Source organism: Bubalus bubalis, chromosome 18 (genome assembly GCF_019923935.1).
Source record: "Bubalus bubalis isolate 160015118507 breed Murrah chromosome 18, NDDB_SH_1, whole genome shotgun sequence".
Taxonomy (NCBI): Eukaryota; Metazoa; Chordata; class Mammalia; order Artiodactyla; family Bovidae; genus Bubalus; species Bubalus bubalis.
The window spans coordinates 23,453,801-23,467,622 of record NC_059174.1 but is presented as its reverse complement, the minus strand read 5'-3'; the positions used below and the strand labels follow the sequence as shown (position 1 = coordinate 23,467,622).

The window sequence follows — 13,822 nt, the reverse complement described above, 5'->3', positions numbered from 1 at the left end:
CAATCCCCCCACATTCAGTGATCCAAGAAACTGAAATACAAATGGAAAAGATGAATCTGTGAAATTAAAGGTATAAAATTATGCAACATTCCTCAGGCTCTTCATTCTTATTTCCAGAATGGGAAGAAACTAGAGTTAACAGAATACAACCTTATTTCTTTAGAGGAAGGTAGATGAAAAAGTGTTTATATTTAAAAAAAATTTTTACAGTGTTGATTAATGCTCCTCAGTAAACAAGGGAGGTCATTTCATTTATTTGGATATGCAAACTAACTTGGAAAATCCATAAAAATACCTTTCTTACCAGTAAACCAATCAGTATAGCAAAATATCGTACAAAAGAAAAGGAATATTGATAAATACATGTGAATAGAAGCCTTTCAATAAAGAAAAATCTATCATTTTTATAAAAAACCTATCTATTTTAAACATCATCCTTACTCAATCACAAGTAAAATACTACCAATACATGCCTTTGAAATTTCAAATAAAAGCCACCGCGGTTTCCTTATTAGAAATATTTGTTTTTAGTCGTCCTTCTTATCTGAGGTACTTTCTTCATGACTTTCAGGGCTGACTTTATTACTTACAACTGAGGGAGTTGCTTGGACTTCTTTTGGCAATGAAAACACGTGGCACGTCTGGAGATCTAAGTAGGTTGTAAATATCTTAGCATATTCTGGATGCTTTAGGGCAAAACTTTTAAATTCCTCTAAAAGAGTAGAAAAAAAATTCAATAAATTGAGATGAATCTTCTTTTGGCATGATGCAGATTAACACATGATCTTAATAATATAATGATTGCAAAAGTCTATTACTCAACCCTTATAAATTATACAACCGCTTTGGCAGATAGTTTTTTCCATTATCTAGTCAAGTTGAAGATATGCATACTTGATTCTCAGATAGATAAGCTAGAGGATTTGTGCATACTGTATTCTGGGAGACATGCATTAGAATGTTCACAGCAATGTTATTCATAATAGGTAAAAAATGGAAACAATTCAAATGTTTGTTAACAGTTGAAATGGAAAAATAAATCCTGGCATATTCAGAGAACATAATGCTGTACAGCAATGAAGATGAATGATTATCTGTGTTGTAACAATGTGGATAAATCTTAAAACCATAATGTCGAATGAAAAAAGCCAAATACACAAGAACACATGTGGTATGAGGCTACTATGCAAAGTTCAAAAACTTAGGCAAAACTAAAATATATTTAAAATTTGTACTTTTGTGGCGAGATGCTAAAGCAAAGCAGGCAGAGATTCCTTTTTAAGTCAGGTCAGCAGTTTCCTCCTTTAAGACAGAGGAAGGGGTTGTATTTTTGGAAGGGGTACATGGAGGCTTCTAGAGTTACTGAAAAATTCTATTTCTTGATCTGAGTGGTAGTATACAAGTGTTCATTTATAAACCTTCATTATGCTCCATGATTATGTTTTATTGTTATATATAATTTTACTATTTCTCTGTAATAAAAAATGTTTAAAAATTTATTCTCCAAGACTTTCTATTGTGCTGTGCTGTGCTTAGTCACTCAGTCGTGTCCAACTCTTTGCTACCCCATGGACTGTAGCCCACCAGGCTTCTCTGTCCATGGGAATTCTCCAGGCAAGAATACTAGAGTGGGTTGCCATGCCCTCCTCCAGGCGATCTTCCCAACCCAGGGATGGAACCCAGGTCTCCTGCATTGCAGGCAGGTTCTTTACCAGCTGAGCCACCAGGGAAGCCCAGGACTTTCTATTACTGACTTTTAAAATGATTTTAACCTTTAAAACTGGTAAAGAAATGAACCATGTTGAAAAGGTGAGCCCTGCCTGACTTATGATCAGTAAGAAAAAGTAGAGTGTACAATATAGAATAATCGTATCACAAGACCCCTCAGTCGTGGGCCTCCTTTTATCTCAGGTGTTTTGATTTGTGACATAGGTAGAGTATAGAAATTAACTTACTAAATTAACCATCAGAATTTGAACCTTAAGCCCCTAATAGTTTCTGAAATATGATGCTACCCTCAACTTTGAAATTTCTCTCTCCTTTTCTGTTAGGATAGAGAAAGCTTTATTGAACTTATATAGCAAAGGAAGCCTGGTCTTTGAATAAGCTTGCTATTTGACTCTCTAATAAAAGGCTTTTAACCCAATATCCTATTTCTATCGATTAAAAAAAATCCTCCTATAACCAAGTGTCTACTTCATGGCACATTAGAGTACCTAGCAATTCTTGATGATATAAACAGGTCTTAGTGATGAGGAAGTCACCAGATTGAGCCCAGATCATTCTCTGTAATTACAACATTATTTTGTATTAATAGACTTTATATTTCCAAATCAGGTAAGCTATTAATTATTATTTCTTAACACCCAAAATAAAGACTTATCTGCATGAGTCTATTTCAGTGATGGAGGTAAAGTAGACATTAAGTGATTTCTAAGATACATAGGCAGGAGAGTTATCTACAGAAACCATAAGCTTTAATTTTAAGACTTGTGCTCTGGTCAAAAGATGAAGGTCTCTGTCTTCTTTGGGGATGCCAGTGGCATTAAAGAGTAACTCATTTCTAGAGTGCTATGAACTGGTGATAAGTAGAATTTGGGCATTCATTTAGCTAAAGGAAAACCAAGAATAAAAACTTAAAAGATCATATTTAAATACTGTAAATGGCCACATTCATGATAAATTTTTATACCTATTCTTTCATAAAATCATATTTAAATACCTCAAACGTTCCTGCAAAAAAAAAAAGTGGGCTTGCCTAATATTGGGGAAGAGGAGATATTTTTTGTATTCTAAAAAGAAAAGTATTGAACTCCAAAAAAGCAAAGTATATTTCTATAAAAAAAATATTAAAATCAACAGGTAAACATATGACTACCTACAAGTAATTCTCAGTATTAGCTTCCATTGAAATAATAATTCAAAATAGTTTTTCAAAATTTGGTAGCTTTGAGACTTCTTTGTGGTCCAATGGTTAAGACTTCATCTTCCAATGTAGGGGATGTGGGTTTGATCCCTGATAGGGGAGCTAATGGCACCCCACTCCAGTACTCTTGCCTGGAAAATCCCATGGACGGAGGAGCCTGGTAGGCTGCAGTCCATGGGGTTGCACAGAGTTGGACACGACTGAAGCGACTTAGCAGCAGTAGCAGCAGCAGGGGAGCTAAGATCCCCCATGCCTTGAGGCCAAAAAAGTCAAATTAAATTGTAATATTGTAACAAATTAAATAAAGACTTTGAAAATAGTCAACATCAAAAAAAAAATTTTAAAGAATACTAAAAAAAGAAAAATGGTAGCTTGGAGTAATACAGTCTTAATTATGCAATGAAAATGGCCAGAGAATTAGTACACATGAGGTTTATGACTCTTTAAGTTTTACATCAGTATATACTTTCCATTTTATCCTTTCTTTTTTTTTTTTTAATGAACTTAATAGAGTAAGTGCCCTAGGCATTTAATTATCTAAAATAGAAGAAAAGATAGCCAAATGACAGTAATTAAAAACAGAGAGTAGGTGTAGTATGTGATCTAAAGCCGCCATCCAATGAAAGTTATCAGGCAGAAACTCTTTGAGCACCAGAAGGAAAAAGGCATTCAAGAGGAATCCTCCTCTAGCCCACCAGAGAAGACTGGGGAAGATAAGCCATGTCTATGACTACATCAAAGCTCCACCAAGTTGTGTTTCCTAAGAAATATGATGAAACATATTTCATTATGTTTCATTATGTTTCACCTAAGAACATTATGAAATACATGGAAACTGATGAACCATCCCTTCATCCCTTACAGGACTTATTTTTAAATTTTTGTTTTTATTTAATTTTATTTGTTTTTATTTTTTGGCCACATCATGAGGCATGAGGGATCTCAGTTCCCCAATCAGGGATCGAACCCGCATCCCCTGCCTTGGAAGTGCAGAGTCTTAACTACTGGATTGCCAGGGAAGTCCCAAGGGCACTTATTTTAATGCATGGACTTAAGTCATCAGGAGAAAGGCTTGTGGACAGACCTGCCATCTGGCCTCAATGTCTTCCTCCATGATAGTCCCTCCCTCAGAGGGGTGCCATCAACGTGACATGATATAATGAACGCGAAAGCTCACCTAAGCTACTAACAGGAAACATTAATAGACGGTTTAGTTACTGTTATTACTGTGGGTCCCCCAGCCTGTATCCCTCTACTGTGGCTACAACTCTGACATTTTCTCGTGAATGATCTTAGGTGAGTCACTGAGATTCTTCGCATGTTGATAACATAAGAATAATGAAGAGTAGTGATTGAATAGGCATGCTGTAAAGAATAAATGAATTACTATATATAAAATGTTTGAAGAGTGCTTAGCATATGGTAATTTCCCAATAATTAGCTTCTACCATTACACCACCACTACTATTATTGCTATTATCATCATTGTTACTATTATTTCTATGATTAACATATTAGAGGAGGGAAACAACACTTGTATGAGGGTCAGTCATAGTCTGCATGCCCTCCTCATACACTGAATCAGGAGCCAAACTGCCTACTCACCATAGGAGACAGAATCCCCCTGGGCTATTTCCTTGAAGAGACCAGAAACATCAAGGTCAGGCACTCCAAGGGAAGCCTGCAGGATGGTGGAGAACTCTTCCTCTGTTATGAAGCCATCCTCATCAACATCAAAGAGCTGAAGGAAAAAGAAAATAAAGCCTAAGAACGAGCTCCTCCACAGCAATGACAGTACGGAATAATCTTGGAAAATAAATTCTTTAGTAATTCAGACATTCACTGTGCCAGGGGCTTGGGATATATGTCCATATGTATGATCTCTGCTGCCTTCACAGTACTTATAGTTTAGTGGTAGAAAGAAATAAAATTAAAATAGGGGCTACAACCACAGTAAGCACAGAAGCACATGGGGGTCCTCTGTAGAATAAGGTGAATCCTACCTGGAGAGGTCAGGGAAGGCTTTATGACATTTGAGTTGGGTCTTAAAACATGAAGAAAATATACAAGGAATATATAGGTACTGGTAGGTGATTGCTTGGGGCTCGAGTCAGGAGAGAGAAAGACAACCAAGAATCAGATCATAGTGTATCATCTAACCCTTCAGGATGATGATGGGAAGGCCTGTGGCGTGATCGACTGTGAACTGAGGGAGCTCTCTAAGGAAGAGGGTGGAGGATGGATTGGAGGCAGAAGGTTGAAAAGGCTTCTGTTCTTGTTCAGTCGCTAAGCCAGGTCCAACTCTTTGCAACCCCATGGACTGCCTGTCCTTGGACTTCCAGGCTTGCCTGTCCTTCAGTATTTCCTGGTGTTTGCTCAAACTAATATCCATTGAGTCTATGAGACAAGAAAAACAATAAAGAGTCTTGGGTGGAGAAGCATGAAGGGCAGGAAGAGAGAATTTATAAGGAAACAAAGGTGGGACTTGCATTTCAGTTAGAGGTCTGCAGTGATAGAAAATAAGGAGCCAGTGATGGCCGAGGTGTTCTGACTTGAGCAAGGGGTGAAAACGTTATGTTACCCAGAGTGGGAGACCAGGTACCCAATGAGATCAAGGGTTAGACCTGGAGAGGTAAATTTGAATCAGAAGTGTCAGTTACAAGTAAAGTCTAGCACATCAGCACAGGAGAATAATGAGCCGTGAGATATGAATTCAGTTAAGAACTGAAACTCTAAGTGTGTTTGAGCTTCTATGTGGAAAATGCACAAAGTAAGGCAGAGTACTGGAAACTAAGAGTAGAGGTGTGTGCAGGGAAGAGGAGCCAGCAGAAACAACAATAACAAAAGCAGTCAGAGAGATGGAGAAGCAGAAAGAAAGAATATGCATCTTGGAAGCTAGGGGAGGTTTTTAGGAAAGAGGAAGAAACTCTGACTGGTAATGGCCAACACAGTAAAATGCCATTGGAAGCAAGGTAGCAAAGAGGTTTGCTGGATTTGGCAATTAGGAGATCATCCTGATGACAGATGATAATGGGAATCAAGGAATGAATAGATGATCCAACCAGTCCATTCTGAAGGAGATCAGCCCTGGGATTTCTTTGGAAAGAATGATGCTAAAGCTGAAACTCCAGTACTTTGGCCACCTCATGTGAAGAGTTGACTCATTGGAAAAGTCTCTGATGCTGGGAGGGATTGGGGGCAGGAGGAGAAAGGGACGACAGAGGATGAGATGGCTGGATGGCATCACCGACTCGATGGACGTGAGTCTGAGTGAACTCCCGGAGTTGGTGATGGACAGGGAGGCCTGGTGTGCTGTGATTCATGGGGTCGCGAACAGTCGGACACGACTGAGCGACTGGACTGAACTGAACGGATGGAAGCAAAGGCACGGGCTCTTCTTTTAAGAAATTATGGAGGGCTTCCCTGGTGGTCCAGTGGTTAAGAATCTACCTTGCAATGCCTGGGATACCAGTGGGTAACATAACTTACTTTTACCCATTTGCTCAAGCCAGAACACCTCAGCCACCACTGGCTCCTTTTCCAGCACTACAGACCTCGAACTGATATGCAAGTTCTGTTTTTGCTTCCTTATAAATTCTCATTTCCTGCCCTTCCTGCTTCTCCACCCCAGACTCCTGTTTTTCCTGTTTGATCCCTGGTCTGGGAAGATCCCACATGCCACAACTACTGAAGCCCGCTCACACTAGAGTCTGTGCCCCACAACAAGAGAAGCCACCACAATGAGAAGCCCACATGCTGCAACTAGAGAGTAGCTCCTGTTCTCTACAACTAGAGAAAAGCCTGCTCAGTGACAAAGACCCAGCACAGCCAAAAATAAATCATTAATTTAAAAAGAAATTATGGAATAAAGGGCAGGAGAGAAATGGGGTAACAACCACGCACAAAAGGAGGCTGCCTACAGGAAGGGAGAGACTGAATATGTTTATAGGCAGAGGGGAAAGGGTGGGATACACTGAAAGTCAAGTTGCAAATCAGGGATAGTTGATAGGTCATATTCAAAATCTTCTCCAGGGTATTCACATTTTTTTTAATGATATCAACACTAACTCTTTGCAGGCACTGATCCAACATGTTCAAATCCCTTTACACACTCATTTAACCCTGATGACAGTCTCCCCTAATGAGTCTTATGTAGGGAGGGGTTGTTATTAGTCATATCTCACAGATGAGAAAGCGGAGGAACACAGAAGCCAGGCAACTTTCCCAAGGTCACAGAGCTTGTCGGTGGTCAAGCTGGCACTCAAAGGCAGGCAGATAATATCTAGACCTCCTGCTGTTAAGGTATCCACTTTTGACCAAACACATAATCAAAAACAGGCATAGGGTAAGGTGTGATAATCGTGAAATGAACAACAAGCATAGTGCTTTAATTGTCCACTAGGGTGGGAGGAGAAAAACAGAATTTGAAGTTGTGATTTCCTATCCCTTGATGAAGACACAGACTCCTAGTCCATTTCCTACATTGAGCCCCTGAATGGAGGATAAGACAGTTGGAAAGTACAAAGTGCATTAGCATTTGTTTTTACAAATGGTAGCCCCAGGGCTCTTTATGGGCCTCAGACTTCAGACATGAACAGCCAGGTTGTCACACACCCCACTCCCATAAATTCTAAGTTTTCTATAAAAGTCTTCCATTCCTAAACAATTCTCACCAACTCATCAAATTGTCTAAATTCCTGCCACATTTGGTTCTTTGATGGCTCTCTCTTCTGTATAAGTTCCCTTCACACATCCATCCTGGGGCTTTTACTTCCTATCACAGTCATTGTGACAAAGGACATTTTGCCACAACGACCCCATAATACCACTCCATTTCTGTCAATTCCTCATGTTCCCAATAGTCTCTTTGCTACACAGTTCCCAGATCTCAGGTAAATCCCATCCTCTGGGCTCTGGTAGAAGGTTTAACACCCCAGTTTCCTTGGAGAATGGGGGAGTGCTATCTCCCCAGTGCACAGAATGCTGCAGGATTCTGTATCCATTCAGCCAGTCTGTGTATTTTGGTTGGAGCATTTAATCCATTTACATTTAAAGTAATTATTGATATATATGTTCCTATTGGTATTTTCTTAATTGTTTTGGTTTTGTTTTTGTAGGTCTTTTCCTTCTCTCGTGTTTCCTTCCTATAGAAGTCCCTATAGCATTTGTTTGTAAAGCTTATTTGGTGGTGCTGAATTCTCTTAACTTTTGCTTGCCTGTAAAGCTTTTGACCTCTCCATCAATTTTTAAATGAGATCCTTGCTGGGTAGAGTAAACTTGGCTCTGAATCAAAACATCCTGTCTTCCCTAGCAAGCCCGTGGTTCAAGACCACCAGGACCCTGCCTGGAATCTGAATGATGAACAGAGTTTGGAGTTTGTCTCTCTGACAGCAGTGCCCAAGGGAGACGTAGAGCAGTTCCTGCAGCTGGGACCTCTGGAACTGCCTGCTTCAGGGTCTTCCCAGGGGCCTGCTTGTTGTCCTCACAACTGATTCCTCAGCCAGTCTACTGCTAACGACTGAAGAATGCTGACTAATATTCTACCTCTAAAGGTCACCATGGTGATGAAATATGATCAAAGATGGGCAGTTAACTGTGAAGCATTACTCAAATAGAAGGATGAGAAGGGATCCTGTATATATAAAATGATACTGCTAAATGAAAAACATAGAAGCATGCCAAAATCATTTTCAAAAACTTCAAACACCCTTGAGAAGGTTAAAAAAATAACCAAAATAAACCGTGACACTTGCCTTACTGAAAAAAAGAGCTAATTATAGTTTTAAGTTCTCCTTTCCTTTCCCTACCTCTCCCCCACCAAAACCAAGGTCTAGGCTACAGAAAAATCTCAGGACTTCTTTAAAAACAATAATTACTATGATTAAGGGCCAAATTTTCTATCAGGTCTTTCATTGGTAAGCCCAAAGTGACCACTTGCCCAGCTGAACTTATAATCACACAGAAAATCCCAGAACGGGAACAGAAATAACTGTATCGGAATAAGTTAGCTATGTGTATAATTTTAGGTTTTACGATGAATAAGTCTGTAAAAGCCAAAAGTTTTCAACTTGGAAAGTGTTCTGGCCCTTTCCTTGTGACCATCTGCTAAGCATCAGCCTCTTAGGTTCTTTATAGACCCAGCAGTAATTTTTGTTGAAAACAATCTGAAATAAAAAGTCAACTTGGGGGCTCTCTGTCAATGACAAAACACATGGAAATTCCTGAGGCTACACAGGACGGTCTCTAAGACGTGAGAAAGGACTCTGGGAGGAAGAGTCTTCCTGAATAATAGAGGGGAAGACACTTGTTGAGGACACAGTGGGATATTCTTCTCTGAGAAAATCAGGAAGAAATAAGAGTAGGAAACAGACATGGGGAAGGTCCTCAGGCATATGGTGGATGAAGCAGAACCTCAAGTGGCTGAATGATAAAAGAGTCCACATACACAACTTAAAAGACACATAGTGAAATCAAGCTTTTATTTTACTTGAGAACAGAGCATGTATGATTATCCCATTCAAATACAAATTAGATGAAGCACCTTTCATCTCTAAAGAATTGAAACATACTTTGGGAATGTATTCTTCCCCTATTTTTGCACATATAAGTGATAAATGAAATCTGAGTTCTCATCATTTAAACCTCCATTAAGTTCTGCTGGGGATGGGGGACATGGATTTTATTCATTGCCCCCTAATCCCCCATCCTGCTATGACAATATATATGATACAACAGGAAACATACAGGGTGGAAATCCAAGACATCATGGTAGAGATGAAAGGTGCTTCATCTAATTTGTATTTGAATGGGATGTTCCCTTCCGAATTCTAATCATACATGCTCTGTTCTCAAGTAAAATCAAAACTTGATCTCACTATGTGTCTTCTGAGTCATGTATGTGGACTCTTATCACTTGATACCACCACAACAAAATAACTTCATCAGGAAAAGATTGCCAAAAACATCTCTGACACATAGAGTGAAAAAATAAGGATGGATCAAAACTTTCTGCATGGCAAATTAGGATGACAAGAGGCAGGTCGTGTTTATTTATAAACCTCACTTTGGGGCTCCCAAACAGGGAGGCTGAAAAGAAATAATCTTTTAGCTAATTTATTAAATCACCTGCTCTTCAATCTTGATGCTGCTAACTGGGCTGCTTCCAAAGACTTTTTTTTGCTTAAATGGATGCTTGTGTTTTCTTTATTCTCAGTAGCGATTGTCTTAATCACATTATTCTCGTGTTCATGTCACAGCAAATCTATAAACACTTGTAATGGATGAACTGATTTTCAAATAATACACTTAGAGTCAACACTTGTTTATGAGACAGATCTAGATGCTTTCAGTGGGGCTGACAGTACCTTAAATGCCACCTGGATGATCTCCTCTGTGTTGGCGGGGTTGCACAAGACAGCCAGGCCAATTACATACTCTCGGAAGTCGATACTGCCATCGTGGTTCTGTGAAAGGATGGGTGAAATCAATTAGCAGGGCCATTGGTTGAATAACTATTAATCACAAGGTGAAATTCAGGCAGGCCATGCAACTCAGCATCATCATGCACTGAGTCTATTTGGAAAAAAGCTCACACTGAGATAGAACAGCTAGTGAGCAGCCCAATTCAGAGGGAAGAAAAATAGATTTGTGTTCAGTGATAAATATAAACATTTTATCCCTGAGGGTCATTAAGAGTGATTCTATGGATATCAGTATGGGGTTTTGAGCTCAGCCTTGATGGGAGTCTCTCTGGGAAGCAGGATGGAGGATTCATTCCTAGGTGAGACCAAAGCCTTCATCCCACCATTGATGGTGGGCATGCCATGATGGCCAACACTCAGTGGGTCACGAAGAGACCCTCTACAGGTAGGAAACAGAAGGGAAAGGAAAAGGGCAAATTGAGGCAATAATCACAGCTACATTCTTTCTTCTTTCCAGGCTTAATTTGCAATAAAGCAGGAGCAAGTGAGCAAACATGAGCAATGGCAAGGGCCCCTTAGTGATATCAAGCCCTGCAAGATCCTGCACTTCTAAGCCTCTGGAAGCTAAAACTAATTCATATGATGTTAATATCTATACACTTCATCAGGTATTTCATGATGGCAATACAAAAGGATGGGTTGATAATTCTAACCCATGCTGACTGAATGCAGTTTTTCCTGCACATGAACTAATCACCTAGACAGGAACACTGAGGGGATGAAATGTGGAGAAAGGAGAGCTTAAGGAAGAGAGGGAGAAAAGATGACAGAGGCAAGGAAGAGAGGGAGGGAAGACAAAAGGAAGAGATAAAAGAGGCAAAACAAACAACAAGGAAAGGGGAAGAGGAGAAAGGAAAAGTGAGACGGAGAGTGGAAGAGAAAGATGGAGGAGGAGAGAGAGGAGTAGGAGGGAGAAAAAAAAACAGAATAACAAGCACAATAATTATAATCCCAGGTGTGAGATCATTTTGGCAGCAAAATCTTCAAGTGATGAGTTTCCAGATAAGCTACGAACTAGTAACAACAAAGTTAGTGTGCTACTTGATAAGTAAGCAGACTTTTGGTACTGGTAAGACCATAATCTTTAACTGTGACTAAGTGTCTACATTTCAACTATTAGGAGTTCCCCTAGGGCAAGGGTTGCCTTCCTTCTGTACAGTGTGTTCTCACTGCCTAGCACACACAGGTAGGTGATAAAAACCATGCTACCTTTTCCTCATCTACCCTTACCTACTACTTTGGGTTCACCTTAACACATTCAGGTAGTGTTCCTCACTAGGGTTTCACAGATGAGCTAGAAAGGGAAAGCTTTGAAGCCCCTGAAAGGGTGTGCCTTTTCTATATGTACATTATTTTAGGGAAGCATTTTTGCAGCTTCTGTGAGTTTTGGTTTTGGCTGTGTAATGGTGGCATGTGGGACCCAGTTCCCTGACCAGGGATTGAACTCATGCCCCCTGCAGTGGAAGCGTGGTGTCTTACCCACTGGACCACCAGGGACGTCCCCTGTCAGCTTCTCAAAGCAACCAAGTCTGTCACCATGTTACCTTTATTTTACTGCAGGGTAGGAACGAAAAAAAGTAATTTACCTTCACTAACCAGCCCACTGGATAAGGTAGAAACAGAGGTTTCAAGAGTTCCCTGAAGTAATAGGGTTTCTTCCTGAGATTAAAAACTCAGATCTGACTTCCATTTTTGTCTGATTTATTGTTGTTGTTGTTGTTTAGTTGCTAAGTCATGTCTGACTCTTTTATGACCCCATAAACTGTAGCCTGCCAGGCTCCTCTGCCCATGGGATTTCCCAGGCAAGAATACTGGCGTGGGATCTGCAGTATTTCCTTCTCCGGGGATCTTTCCGACCCAGAGACTGAACCCATGACTCCTGTATTGGCAGGTGGGTTTTTTACCACTGATACACCTAGGAAGCGCTTTTGTCTGATTATCAGCCTCTAAAAGAGTTATTTTTTTTCCCCTTAATCAACTTCATTGAGGTATCATTTACAGTCAATAACAAGCATCAGTTTTCAGGGTACAGTTTAAGGTTCTTTGAAAAAATGTAGACACCAAGGTAACCACTACCACAACTGACAGCGACATTGTCATCACCCCAGAAGTTTCAGAGATGGGAGACTTTTAAGGGACATAAATTTTCCTTGCTGTGACTCTATTTAATTTTCTTATGTACTATGGAGGGCTGTTGTTCATTAAGCCTTAGCGGTTGAACAGCTTATTGAACTGTGGATATATGCCTAATAAGGTAAATTTCTTGTGCAATTGTTCTCTTTTCCACTAAGAAACAAAGAAGTGTTAAATACAAGTTCTGAAGAATAGATATAAGAATGATCCAGGACTATATTCAATATCCTGTGATAAACCATAATAGAGAAAGATAGGAAAAAGAATATATATATATATATATGTATAACTGAATCACTTTGCTGTACAGCAGAAATTAACACAACATTGTAAGTCAACTTAATGCTTTGATTAAATAAATTTTAAGAAAGAGAATATCTATGGACATTGAAGATACAACCATAGGTAGTACGGTTACCACCTATTGAAATACTCCTTTGAATTTATTGTGAGGCATCCAATTTTATTTTACACTACTAAATCCAATGTTATAATACAGGTAAAGCATTATAACTTATTTTTCAATGGAGCACCAGAAATCTAAAGAACTCTTAATATTACTGCTATTAATATTAATTAGTAATAGTAATATTACTAATTAGTAATAGTAATATTACTGCTATTCACAAATAAAGGTAATATTCTGGGACCCTGATTTTCATTAACAGTTTTATATGAGTGGCTTTGACCAAAAAAAGAATATTAAAGCAGACTCTTGATAATCAATCACATGAGAAATTATATGCGAGTTTTTATCCTAATAATGTGAAGGAAAAAACATATTATGGAAATTATTCTGAGATATTTTATTACTGGACTAATAAAACAATACATTTTTTTATACCATACAAATTCAGAATAATAAAATTTCGAACTGGGGGGTATCTTAGAAATCATCCAGCCAACTTCTTCATTTTTACTAATAAAAAATTAAGACATAAGTTTTACTTGAGGTCACAACACTCATTATTGCCATAACGACAATTAACATTTAGGTAATCTGACTCTCATTCAAATTAAAGCAGGTATATTCAAAAATAGATAATAAAAAAGTGTAAGTAAAATGCAGTCCTTTAAATTTTCAAGTTCAAATTAGTCCCATAGTAAAAAAAAAAATGATTCCTCAAATCTGTGGGTTTTTTCCTGTAAAAATCAATTGAACTTCTCAGGAAAAGTACTATTATTCAAATTCAATAAACTCTCAGTTATACAGGAGAGTTCAGGAAGAGGTACTGTTTCCCTCAGTATTCTTATTAAGATCATATTTCTACCCATCTGCATA

The 13,822-nt window shown here is 38.9% G+C and overlaps 1 protein-coding gene across 1 annotated transcript in view; it reads right to left on the bottom strand.

Annotated features, from left to right (window-relative positions):
• Positions 1 to 230: 230 nt before the first annotated feature.
• The window catches only part of LPCAT2 (lysophosphatidylcholine acyltransferase 2), a 65,088-nt gene continuing 51,496 nt past the window's right edge, over positions 231 to 13,822 (bottom strand). The window contains exons 12-14 of the mRNA XM_006053679.3: positions 10,291 to 10,389; positions 4,532 to 4,667; positions 231 to 712 (exon numbers count right to left, since the gene is read on the bottom strand). Coding sequence (XP_006053741.1) covers positions 528 to 712; positions 4,532 to 4,667; positions 10,291 to 10,389 — 420 coding nt within the window. The 3' untranslated portion in view covers positions 231 to 527. The remainder of the gene's footprint in view (positions 713 to 4,531; positions 4,668 to 10,290; positions 10,390 to 13,822) is intronic.